Here is a 13,409-nt window from a genome sequence, read left to right as displayed (position 1 = left end):
GCCCATGTGAATAACAACCACCACTCCATCTAGTCTGGCCTCTGCCAACTCTCCTCCCCCCCCCCCACCATCTCACTGCTCATTACACTGCATACCAGCTGCACAACCTCACCTATGGATACTCTGTGGTCAGTGCCTAAGTCCCATCTGATTTTAGCTTCATATGAAGTTGTTTTTAATAATCTGACTATCGTTTTAATTTGTTGTGCTCCGCTCTGTTCCTTGTTGTGCAAGGAAGGGCGAATTAGAAATCTAATAAAATAAAAAAATGGACAAAAATGAATTCACATATCCAAGTCAGCAATGGGGGGAGGGGGACAAATTTCCCTGCTTCTTGTGCTTTTAAAAATTCAACACAGTCTCGGTACTATTTAATAGTAAATCTAAACAAATGTATACAAGTTTCCACGCCCATCTATCATGTCTGGACAGAAGAGCAACTAACACAAAGGCAGCTTGGACCTAGGTACATTTAGTCCAGGGGTGGGTTAACAGTGGCTCTCCAGATGTTTTCTTGCCTACAACTCCCATCAGCCCCAGCCAGCATGGCCAATGGCTGGGGCTGATGGGAGTTGCAGGCAAAAAACATCTGGAGAGTCACTACTCCCCACCCGATTTAGTCAGAAGCAAGTCTGACTTTACTCAAAGAGGCTTACTCCCAAATTAGTGCACATTCAAACTTGCAGTCTCGATCCTATGTGTATCAGGAACTGGTCTCATTAATGTTCAATGTGTCTTCCTTCCAAGTAAGTATGCAAAAGACTGTGGCCAAGCAACCCAATTTTATGCAATTTCCTCCAAAAAAGCCACACTGCATGATCTTTACTCCATCTCTTAAACGACTTCTCCGAGTTTACTAACTAGTCTCCTGCAAAACAATGTGCACATTAAAATTACAAGGATTATTTTAAAAATCCTCGAAAAGAGGATTCTCAGCTTTCCAGGCAGGAAGGAAGGCAGTTTGGTTGCTGCCTGCCCTGAGAACAACTGAAAGGGGGATGGGTGGGGAGGAAAGAGGGCTGTGAACTGGATCAATAAATGATGGAGGAACGTCTGATTTTCCCTTCCCTCGTCTCACTGGTGGCGGTTAGGAGCAAAAGGGAATCCAGGGGCAATAAATAACTGTATGGTGACCACTGCTATGGAGCAATCTTTAATAATATATACATCTGCAGCTAGCAGAGATGTCCACCCCAATCAGTCCACAGCGCCGTCCTACTGAACGCTGTCAGTAAAGCGACCCTGTAAGCAGCCCAGGATGGTCGCCATCATTTACCTGTCCAGGCACAGAAGGTGCATTACTGACTGGCGCCTCGAGGGGGCGTTATTTAAGCCCCACCTTCGCGCTCGCCTCACCAATGCGGTCCCTTCGCGCCCCTACCTCTGCGGCCTAAAAAGACCCCCCTCCCTCACACACACACCCATTCGAGGGCGCTCTGCCATCAAGCCCTCCTTCCGGTCTCTCCGTCAGTTCGCATCCTACCGCCCGCCCTTCCCTCCTCACCGGGTCTGTTACGAAGGGCCCCCTTCGGCTCCCAATCACACGACCTTCGCTCCTCCGCACTAACAAGAGCACCTCACCCTTTCAGACACCGACTGCCCGGCCCTCGCGCCAACGCCCCTTATTTATAAAGGTGGCGGTGGTGACGTCACCGCCGCAGAACCCAACGGCGGCGGCTCGGGAGACGGGAAAAGCCGAAGCGAAACGAAGGCGGGAGATTGGAGGGGGGGTGTGGTAAGAGAAGGATTGCGGCCTCGTCCAACCACAGACGATCCCGTTTCATTGGCTCCTGTGGCTGCGGCTTTCCCTTCCCTCCGAAAGACGGCGGAAAAAGCCGAAAGGGAGCAATAGCCGAGGGAGGCCGAATGATTCCGAAGTCAGCCGAGGGATGGCGAAGGGAGAAAAGGCTCTCTTTTTTTTGGCACATCTGTACGATTCCAGATGCGAATGTCTTTCTTCTTTACGATTCCAGGTGCGAATCTCTTTCTGCTGGTTCTCCACATGCGGATGGAGCTGAATTTCCAGTTCAGGGTGCCATAGATCCTAGGTATTGTTTAGGCACAGGGCCCATGGAACTATATTCACATTGATAAGACCGCCCTTCAGGCAAGCTGTTGGAGACAGCAATATGGTTCTCTCTGCTGCCTCGCTTTTATTCTTACGGCCACCATCAAGGTAGGGTTGCCAGCCTCCAGGTAGGGCCTGGAGATCTCCCGCTTTTACAACTGATCTCCAGCTGGCGGAGATCCGCTCCCCTGGAGAAAATGGCTGCTTGGAAGGCTAGACTCCATAGCATTGGACCATACTCACCCTACTCCCAGTCTCCAGGTATTTTCCAACCCACACCTGGCAACCCTATGTGTGGGTAGCTCCCAGAGAGGGGTTTGGGGAGAGGAGGGGTCTCAGCATGGTACAACACCACCCTTCAAAGCAGCCATTTTCTCCAGGGAAGCTGATGTCCACCAGCTAGAAATCAGTCGTAAAAGCAGATCTCCAGGCCCCACCTGGAGGCTGGCAACCCTAGCACGCACCCAGGGACCTTTATGGCAGGGAGATCTGAAACCCAGGTCCCATCCTTTCTCCTTCAACACCAAGTAGACATATGAAGGATCAGAACAAAATAGAAATCGATTGCACCTTTAAGACCAACTTAGTTTTATTCTGAACGTAAGCTTTCGTCTGCATGCACACTTCTTCAGACGAGGAATAAAGAAGTGTGCATGCACGCGAAAGCTTACCTTCTGAATAAAACTAAGTTGGTCTTAAAGGTGCAATCGGCTCCTATTTTGTTCTACTACTTCAGACCAACTTGGAACTTGGAGGATCAGGTGGTGTACGGCTGCCAACATAGGCAGGAAAAATGTAGAAAAACAGGTGCAAGATGGGGGGGGGGATTTTAGTTCTTGTGGATCTCTGCATGTTTCATTTGTGTCAGGGGATCTTTTTTGACATTGCTTGGAAAGTGAATAGCTTTGGAAAATGAAACAAACTGCAAAACACGTAGCGATCCACAAGAACTAAAACCTCCCCCCCTCTTGTATGTTTTTCTGCCTGCTGGTGCAGCCCTTCTTGTTTTCTTCACTGCCAGCATATGCACAGGCTTCCTGATGTAATTCACCTCCAAATAAAATAAATATACGCCTGCTCCAGACACCTTCTCTCACCTTTGACTGTATATTTTGGAATTCTGACATAGCGTAGTGGGGAACAGCTGCAAAATGGCTGCTGAAGGCAGCAGTCAGCTGTAGGGTTGCTGAGTCTGGGTTGGAAAATACCTGGAGACTTTGGGGGTGGATCCGGGAGAGGGGGAGGGCATCAGCATGGTCCAATGCCATAGAGTCCACCCTTCCAAGCAGCCATTTTCTGCAGGGGAGCTGATCTCTTGCCAGCTGATCAATTGTAAACGCGCGAGATCTCCAGGCCCTACCTGGAGGCTGGCAACCCTAGCCACAAAACGGCCATCTCAGAGCTTACCATCAAGCACACAGTGAAGCTATCTGCACTGTGGTGGCAGCTGCTGCCAAAGTAACATTTTTAAAAATCTGCACAGCCAATCAGAAGTCTTGCCAGGCAAAAGCCCCACTTGGCCCCGTCCACTTTCTAGAAAGGCTTGGCAGGCTCTCGAAAAGGTTTCACCGAGCATCATGTTGCAGACCCTTGCACTACAAGATTGTCTTTGCAATGGTACCAAAACTAACTTCCTCCGAAGAATGTTCCCCCTCCCCCTCCATGTTTTGAAGCAGAGGTCAAGACAGATCCAAGTGGGGAGCCGTGTTGGTCTCAAGTAGTTGAACAAAGCAGGAGTCAAGTGGCACCTTTAAGACCAACCAAGTTTTATTCAGAACGTCAGCTTTCGTGTGCTCTCTAAGCACACTTCATCAGACGAGGGGTTCAGGTATTGTGGGCTGAAATACAAGCAGTTTGTTGATCAAGTATGCAGACTGATCGCATGGTAAACCGGTGTGTGGCTTGGCCATTTGGTCTGGATAGCCATAAAAGGTAATAAAGTCCTCTGGCAATTGGTGTTTTTGTAAACCTAGGAGAATCACAAAAGGACATGTATTTCGTAGTTGTAGTCCACCTAATTTTTTCATTTCGAGCATACTTTTTTTTTTTTTACATTCAGCTGAGGAACACAGTGGGCGCATTCACACACTACACTCAATAATGCATTTTGCAACTCGATTTTTCCTATGTAAGAACAGCAAAAAATCCAGTTGCAAAATGCATTATTTAGTGTCATGTGAATGCACCCAGTGACAAGCTACATTGCTGTCAGTAGGCTTCTATTGTTCCAGCAGCCTTGTTGCGTCAGCTTTTTATTTATTTATTTGTTTACTTATTATTTATTTAATTTATCTCCCGCCCTCCCCGCCAAGGAAGGCTCAGGGCGGCTGACAACACGAAGGTCAGCAACGGCATGCCCAACCGTTTAACAGTAAATACAAACATTAAATATAAAAATGTTAAAACATTTAAAACATCTGGTGCTAATTCGATGTATTCAGACAAGAAGATATTAGTGGTGGTAATCAGACCGGTCGATTTTTAAACTTCTGGAGGTCCCAGACAAGCCACTGGTGGTGTTTCTGGGCTGTAGATGTGATTATGAAAAAGCATGGTGGAAGAGTGCCGTTTTGCAGGCTCTGCGGAACTGTGTGAGCTCTCGCAGGGCCCTCACCTCCTCTGGCAACTCATTCCACCAGCTAGGAGCAGCGATGGAAAAGGCCCTGGCTCTTGTTGACGCAAGCCTAGCTTCTTTGATGCTGGGGACCATCAACCGGTTTTGGGTTCCGGACCGAAGTGCTTGCTGGGGCATATATGAGGAAAGGCGGTCCCTAAGGTATGCAGGACCCTGCTCATATAGGGTTTTAAAGGTGATAACCAGCACCTTGAAGCAAATCCGGTACACTATTGGTAGCCAGTGCAGCGCTTTCAGCACAGGCCAAATGTGCTCCCGTAAAGGAACTCCCATTAACAACTTGGCTGCAGCATTCTGCACTAGCTGGAGTCACCAGATTTGGGACATAAGAACATAAGAAAAGCCATGTTGGATCAGGCCAATGGCCCATCCAGTCCAACACTCTGTGCCACACAGTGGCCAATATATGTGTGTGTACACACATACACACACTGTGGCTAATAGCCACTGATGGACCTCTGCTCCATATTTTTATCCAATCCCCTTAACGTTGGCTATGCTTGTAGCCGCCGCCACCTCCTGTGGCAGAGAATTCCACATGTTAATCACCCTTTGGGTGAAGGACTTCTTTTTATCCATTTTAACCTGACTGCTCAGCAATTTAATTGAATGCCCACGAGTTCTTGTATTGTGAGAAAGGGAGAAAAAGACTTTTCTCTACTTTCTCCATCCCATGCAAACCTCTATCATGTCACCCCTCAGTCGACTTTTCTCCAAGCTAAAGAGCCCCAAGTGTTTTAACCTTTATTTATTTATTTATTTATTTATTTATTTATTAATTTCATTTATATCCCGCCCTCCCCCACCTTGGCAGGCTCAGGGCGGCTAACAGCAATCCATAAAAACACACCATAATAAATAAAACATTAGAATTACATTATAGAACAATAAAACATTAAAACATTAAATTAAAAACCAGTCTAGTAGATACAATTATACTGCGGTATAGATCTTTGGACCGCATTGGCGGATCTTTAATTACCATTTTTCTTAGCAGTCCGAATATGCTGATTTAAAAAGGATGGTCTTGCAGGCCCTGCGGAACTGTTCAAGGCTCCGCAGGGCCCGCACCTCCTCGGGGAGTCGGTTCCATAGGGTAGGGGCCGCGATCGAAAAGGCCCGTATTCTGGTGCTCTGATATTTAACTTCCTTCGGCCCAGGGATAGTCATTAAGTTTTTCCCCGTTGACCTCAGTGCTCTCTGGGGTTCATATGGGGAAAGACGGTCCCTCAGGTAGGCAGGTCCTCGGCCATATAAGGCTTTAAAGGTAACGACCAACACTTTGTACTGGACCCGGTACACCTTTCTTCGTAGGGAAAGTGTTCTAAGGGACAAGGGCAGCCCCATGTCTAGGGCATTGCAGTAATTTAATCTTGAGGTGACCATAGCATGGATCACAGTGGCCGAGTCATCGTGATCAAGAAAGGGAACCAACTGCCTTACCGTCTGCAGATGGTAAAAAGCTGACCTGGCAGTGGCAGCTACTTGGGCCTCCATCGTTAAGGAGGCGTCCAAGAGCACGCCTAAGCTTTTAACCTTGGGCGCCGGCATAAGCTGCGCCCCATCGAAGGTCAGTAAATGGACCTCCGGTCCCAGACCGCAGCGACTTAGGCATAGGACCTCTGTCTGATTTAATTTCAGTCCACTCAGCCTGAGCCACCCCACCACAGCTTATAATGCTGCGGAAAGATTTTCCAGGGTGGAATCGGACTGGCCACCCATCAACAGGTAGAGCTGGGTGTCATCAGCAGACAACCCAGCAGACAACCCAGGCCATGCCTCTGGGCAATCTGGGCGAGGGGCGCATGTAGATGTTAAATGCTGTTTTAAATTTTGTCTTTCGCTTTTCACAGGTGCAGATGTACACACTCCTATCCCCTGGAAAGCACAGCACTGATCAGCACAGGTTAGGAGATATTCTACTGACTCACACTATCTTAGGGACTGCCTTTCCCCATATGTACCCCAGAGAGAACTACATTCGGGATCCCAGAAGCTTAAGATCACCAGACCGAAAGACGCTCAATTATCCATCAGCAGAGCCAGAGCATTCTCAGTAATAGCCCCTGCTCTTTGGAACGCCCTCCCCAAAAACATCAGGGCCCTGCCAGACCTGCCACAGTTCCGCGGGGCCTGTAAGACCGAATTGTTTAAACTTGCTTTCAATGGTTAAGGGGAGGTGGCTGTTATTCCACAGCACCGGCAATCTCACTGACCTGAAAAAACTGAAACCAAAAACATCGGAGTAATCAGAATATCAATGTACATCTTGGACGTCAGGATTGTAAAGCGTCTGGAAATGATTTTATTGTATGTCCTGTTTAAAATGTTGTTTGTTTTTAACTGTTGTGAGCCGCCCTGAGCCCTTTAGGGGAGGGTGGGATATAAATTTGATAAAATAAAATAAAAGTTAGAAATGAAAAAAATTCAAAGTGTTCTTTCAATCCTCTTATCCATACAGAGCTAATCAGCAAAGGCACAATCTGCTAGTTATTTATAGCCGGAGCCCCAACACGCTTCTTCAGAAGTCTAACTGATGTCAGTGGGATTTGCTCTCAAGAAAGCATGCAGAAGACTGTGGAATGGCTGCTATGATAGGTGTTAACTTAAAAGAAGTCATACCAAATTTTAATGTGGCTTATTCTCAAGTATACATAGGATTGTCTGCCACTAGTCCTAAACTGAACCAAAAGCACTTGTAATTCATTCCAAAGGTGTAGATTTCTCAATTAGTGTGCATTACTATTAAGGGCAATCCTAGCCAGGGTTTTCTATGTAGAAAAAGCCCAGCTGGAGCTTATTTGCATATTAGGCCACACCCCTGATGCCAAAATAGCTGGAACTGTGCTCCTGCTAAATGAAGAGGCCCTGATCCTGGCCAACCCTTATTGTGTAAGTTCACAACAATGATTCTGTCTTTACATCTAGGTGAGTTAGAATACACATAGGTGCAAAAATCAGAAATTAAGCCTAGAGCTATCCGATATTTTCCATACCAAAAGCACTGCAGTTTAGTTCATTTATTTAGCAGATATGAAAAAAACAAACATTAAAAGTGAGGAAATCTGTGACTCACACAGCAGCATTATCAGGGGGACTGCAACAGAAGCAGAATTCTTTGGAAAGAGCATGACTCAGAGCGTTCAAAACCAGAACAGGACCTGCATGCACAAATATCCCCCGAGCTGCATTGTGCTTGGCATGAAGTCAGCACAAAACTCTGCAGCGTCGTTTTAATACATTTAAGCAGTGAACTCCAAACGCTCCAGTGCCGTTACCAGTGTGTGGGTAGAATCTGATTGAGGCTGCAATTCTGCACAACTGAAGCCAAATATTTACATGGGTTTAAGTGCACCTGCTTAGGACTGGGCTGCAAGAATCCAGGTAAAGATAATCCTCTGTGCAAGCACCAGTCATTTCCAACTCTGGGGTGACTTTGCTTTCACAACGTTTTCATGGCAAACTTTCTACTGGGTGGTTTGCCATTGCTTTCGTCCGTCATCTACACTTTCTCCCCAGCAAGCTGGGTACTCATTTTACTGACCTCGGAAGGATGGAAGGCTGAGTCAACCATGAGCCTACTACCTGAACCCAGCTTCCACCAGGATCAAACTCAGGTCATGAGCAGAGCTTGGGCTGCAGTACTGCAGCTTACCACTCTGTGCCACGGGGCTCTTAAAGAAACCAGGTTAACATGCGTTAAAAAAATCAAGCTGCAAGCTGGCTAAAATAAGAAAAAGATGTATTTTCCTTCCTGTAACTTTTGCACCATCAAATAGGGGAGGGATGGTGGCTCAGTGGTAAAACATCTGCTTGTTAAGCAGAAGGTCCCCGGTTCAATCCCCGGCATCTCCAACTAAAAAGGGTCCAGGTAAATAGGCGTGAAAAACCTCAGCTTGAGACCCTGGAGAGCTGCTGCCAGTCTGGGTAGACAATACTGACTTTGATGGACCAAGGGTCTGATTCAGTAGAAGGCAGCTTCATATGTTCATAAGTATTGGGAGAATGAGAAAGAGCCCAGCTAGCTCAGACCAGAGATCAGTACAGGTCAAACCATGTAGCGTACAAACAGGGCACCCCAGGAAAATGGTAAGGATTGAACAGGCTATTATTTACACTTCTGGAGGGGCACAAGGGATTCTGACACCGCGCGACTGATGAGCAGCTCCCAGATGACCTTTCAAACGCCTAACTAAAGTAGGTTTGTACCAGGAAAGACAAGAGGAAGCGCTTCTTCACACAAAATAAAGCTCAAACTTTAATTTACCAGCTTTCTTCAGCTATGTATTCTCACGATATCCATCCATGCAGCAGACCAATACAAAAACTTCATTTGATGTTTCCTGCCTTGACAGATACGAGTCCTGTGCAGGAGAAAGCAGTCGCCCTTCCCTTCCAGGCAACAACAGCCTCTCTGGCATCCAGCCCACATGACATCCAGTTGAAACTAATCAAAGGAGGGCTTCCTCTACTGCAGGGGTGGCCAAGGGTAGCTCTCCAGATGTTTTTTTGCCTACAACTCCCATCAGCCCCAGCCACTGGCCATGCTGGCTGGGGCTGATGGGAGTTGTAGGCAAAAAAACATCTGGAGAGCTACCCTTGGCCACCCCTGCTCTACTGGATAGCATTAATGCACAGCTTCATATATATGCATCCTCGCCATTTAATCCCCCAATGTTTCCTGTATTTGAAATGTATGAGCAGGAAGACAATTTCCTTTTCTGTTTTCTTCTTTGGATGCCAACTAAGTAGAAAAACTGCAAAATCAAGTAAATCCCCATGATCCTGAATACATTTAGGGAAATAAAATGTCACTTCAACAAGGGTTTTTAATGAAGAAAAAGCATAAATCAATGGCTATCCTTAAAATAAAGGCGACTCACCTCCATGAGCTCACACCTCCTGCTGCCCGAACTTACGATTGCGACTGTTTCCTCAGAACAACTAAACAATTAAAAGTGCTCCCTGATTTTATTAGCATTGTAGCACCAGACTTCTTAGTTTCTGCTCTCAGTGCTCCTAAGGTAAGGATACACAGTGTCAAAAACTACCCTTGTGTAATTTCACAAGCACTGTAGAGTCCTCTAGGACAGTGAAAGGCATTCCACTGACGGAATGTGGTGGGGAGGGGCCAGCTGGCAATAATTATTAATATAGTATCCTATCATATCCTGTTCCAGAAAGCTGACAAAATTAAACAGACATTTTTTAAAAAAAAACAATCATTACAAAGTAATTTATGGAAGTGTTACTAAGGTCTGAATCCTGCCGAGCAGAAAATAAAATTTGGAGAAGGGCAAAGATTGTCCGTTGATTGTATATCCTCGATGCGAAAAGGTCTCCGGAGGCGTAACTGGTTTCTTTTTCACAGGGAAGACTGTTCTTTGAACTTCTAGGTGCAGATGCAACCATGAGAAGCCAAATCATAACTTCCAAAAAGATGGCGGCAAATATCCCTTTGGCAGAGGAATTTCTTTCCGTTGTAAACATTTCTGGGAGGGAGAGGAAAAAAACTGTTTAAAAACTGGGAACTTGGCTGCAAGCTGGAAGAGCGCACATTCTAGAAGTCACTGTGATTTATGAAGAGGCAAACAGCGCATACAAGCCAGGACAAGGTTTTTGCCGCATTGCTTCACCTCTCCAGAAGTTGCAGCATGTGATGCCCCCTACCAGATTATCTGGCAAGCAGCAAGCCGCCTAGGATTCATTTGAACTGCCAACAGGAAAGCTGAATGATACAGTAAATGCTGGTGCTGCAAGATGGAATCAAAAGAAAAGGCTTTTGCATAACAGGACTGAATGTTAATGGGCAGTGAGGATCAGCTGACTGTAGAGTTAGCTTAGGGCACTTTCTCAACTGGCACCAAAAGGCTAGGAGATGTTTCTTCCATCATTATTATGGGATAGCTAGGAACTACTCAACCCTTAGTCTGGTAGGGCTGACGAAAAATCACAGGGCAGGGACCCCCAACCATTTGAGCCCACCTTTGGAAATCTGACACCATGTGGTGGGCAAAGCCACAAAATGGCTTCTACGGAGGCGGAGCCAGCCACAAAATGGCTGCCACAGCTTACCTTCAATCACACAGTGAACAACCTTGTGCTGTGGTGGCAGCTGCTGCTAAAGCAATATTTTAAAAAATGTTGTAAACCGCCCTGAGCCGCCTCGGTGGGGAGGGCGGGATATAAATTGAATAAAATGAATGAAATGAAAAAATGGACACAGCCAATCCAATCTCCAGTGGCCAATCAGAAGCCTTGCTGGGCAAAAGCCCCACCTGACCTTGCCCATTTTCTAAAAACACTTGGCAGGTGCCTGGAAGGGACTCCTGCCATAGGGTTTCGTGATGCACAACATAGATGTGCAAGCTTTTGCAGCTGGCTGAGCAGAAGAACCTCAGGGGTGGGATGACCCTAGCGCAGAGATGGCCAAACTGCGGCTCTTTCGCACATATTACCCCAGAGGGTGCTGAGATCAGGTTCACAAAATCTACTGATAATCCCTGGGCCGAAGGAGGTCAGGCTGAAAATTACAAGAGAAAGGGCCTTCTCAATCATGGCTCCCCGCTGGTGGAATCAACTACCGGAGGAGGTGCGGGCCCTGCGGAGTCTTGCTCAGTTCCGCAGGGCCTGCAAGACTACCCTCTTTCAGCTGGCCTTTTCTTGATGCGGATTCTGCTGTACCGTCGCTGCAAAAATCTGTAAATGAGTAAGATCGGAAATTTTTGAAAATGTAGCACCAAGTACGATCGCATGAAATTGTTGGTTTTAATGAGACGGTTTTAAGAGAATTTTAAGAAAATTGTATAATGTTGTAGATTGTTGTTTTATTATGTAATCTTTGTATTTTATATTGTGTTGTGAGCCGCCCTGAGCCTGCTTTGGTGGGATATAAATTAAATGTTATTATTATTATGTTGCCCACACCATCCCATCTGCCAATGTGGAGAAAGCATTTGCCTCTTTAAATCACCTCTCCAAGCCAAGCCAGGTGGTGGCTTGAAGAATGCATTTTAAAGTTGCTTTCTTTCCACCTCTCCCTCCCTCCTCCATTTATTCCCTCCTGCCTACCTGCTCTCAAACATCTGACATTCGAGTATTGTGGCTCTCAAACATCTGACGTTTATTCTATGTGGCTCTTACATTAGACAAGTTTGGCCACCCGTGCCCTAGTGGATCATGCGCTTGCTTTTGGGGGAAGACCTGTTTTACAGAGTAGCGCTTGTATCTGGGTACCTGCTCCTTCACGATGAATGTAATTCAATTTATTTCTTACGGTCTATGACCAGCACATTATCATTATACACACCGCTCAGAATTTTAGAAGGGGTCCGTCGGTTAAATGGGATATAAAAACAAATTAAAATAGACAGTTACAAGTTAGATGAATAATTTTAAGAAACTGAAGTATGACATAAAATATCCTTACAAACTTTACAGGTAGCAGCAAAAAAACGTGCGCCAGAAGATGTAGTCTGCACATTAATACCCATGTCATGGTGAATGCATAATTTTGTAAAAAAAATTATTACAAATGGGTCAAAACCCTCTTTTTGCAAGGGAACAGACTCTGCAGTGGCTGCCCCAGAAAATGCCTGCTACTAAGTGGGAAGCCATGCACAGAAAATATTTAAGTCCATCTTAAAGGGAAGGGAGTGTGTGGGGCGGGGAGGGGGGAAACGTGCCTTACCTCTAAGAACTGCTTGAATCTCATTAAGGAGCCCATTTCTCCAACGCTAGTGATTGCTTCAATTCTGCAGAGAATGAGAGACATGCGCGTCTGCCAGAAAGTATTTAAAGTGTTACAGCGGACAGCTTGAACAGTATTGAAGCCAGGGAGGAGACGCTGCGGCAAAAAAGGCCTAGGTTACTTCAGGGTGCATTAGCATAGCCAATGCACCCAGCATGTAGGAAATAGCTGTACTTCTCCACTCAAAGACATGGCTTAAGATCTCAAAGGCTATAACCCAGTTCCAAGTATTACTACTCAAAGACTGTGGTGGACACGTTGGAAAGGATTCAGAATATGGACATGAGGAAGCTAAAGGATCTTGAGAGCAAACCCTGCAAGGACAAGGATGTGGAATCAAACCCTATAAGGAAAAGGATGCTGAATGTAGAGACAAGAACTTGGAGGTGGCGGAGATAACGTGCAGACTGTTTCTAAATGGTCAGAGATCCAGCACGGTGTAGTCGCTAGAGCAGGAGTCTCCAGCCTTCTTGAATCTGTCAGCACATCTGGAATTCTGACACGGCATGGCAGCCTCAGCAACAAAATGGCTGCCACAAGAGATGGAGTCAGCCACAAAACGATTGCCACAGTTTAACATCCGTTACACGGTGGTGGCATCCACTGGCAAAACATTTTTTAATTAAATCTATACAGCCAATCAAATATCCAACAGGGAATCAGAAGACTTCAGGGCAAAAGCCCTACCTGGCCTCACCCATTTCCTACTTGGCAGGCACTTAGGGCTGCTAATCCCCAGTTGGGGGCAGGGGATCCGCTGGTTTGGAGGCCCTCCCCCTGCTTCAGGGTTATCAGAAAGTGGGTGGGGGGGGGATGTCTGCTGGGCGCTCCATTATTCCCTATGGAGACCGGTCTCCATAGGGTATAATGGAGAATTGATCCGTGGTTATCTGGGGCTCTGGAGGGGCTGTTTTTTTGAGGTAGAGGCACTAAATTTTCAGCATGGCATCTGATGC

General features: G+C 46.4%; 2 protein-coding genes across 2 annotated transcripts in view; both read right to left on the bottom strand.

The window, feature by feature from the left end:
• SPTAN1 (spectrin alpha, non-erythrocytic 1) overlaps positions 1–1,664 on the bottom strand; it is a 95,190-nt gene extending 93,526 nt beyond the window's left edge. Inside the window, exon 1 of the mRNA XM_060251309.1 lies at positions 1,505–1,664. The gene's annotated coding sequence lies outside the window, so the exon portion shown is untranslated. The remainder of the gene's footprint in view (positions 1–1,504) is intronic.
• Positions 1,665–8,937: 7,273 nt separating this feature from the next.
• Positions 8,938–13,409, bottom strand: part of GLE1 (GLE1 RNA export mediator) — a 39,436-nt gene continuing 34,964 nt past the window's right edge. Inside the window, exons 15-16 of the mRNA XM_060251202.1 lie at positions 12,394–12,457; positions 8,938–10,195 (exon numbers count right to left, since the gene is read on the bottom strand). Of these exons, the coding sequence (XP_060107185.1) occupies positions 10,127–10,195; positions 12,394–12,457 (133 nt within the window). The 3' untranslated portion in view covers positions 8,938–10,126. The remainder of the gene's footprint in view (positions 10,196–12,393; positions 12,458–13,409) is intronic.

Source organism: Heteronotia binoei, chromosome 12 (assembly GCF_032191835.1).
Source record: "Heteronotia binoei isolate CCM8104 ecotype False Entrance Well chromosome 12, APGP_CSIRO_Hbin_v1, whole genome shotgun sequence".
Lineage (NCBI taxonomy): Eukaryota > Metazoa > Chordata > Lepidosauria > Squamata > Gekkonidae > Heteronotia > Heteronotia binoei.
The sequence above is the reverse complement of the archived record's forward strand: the minus strand, read 5'-3'. Positions and strand labels throughout refer to the sequence as shown.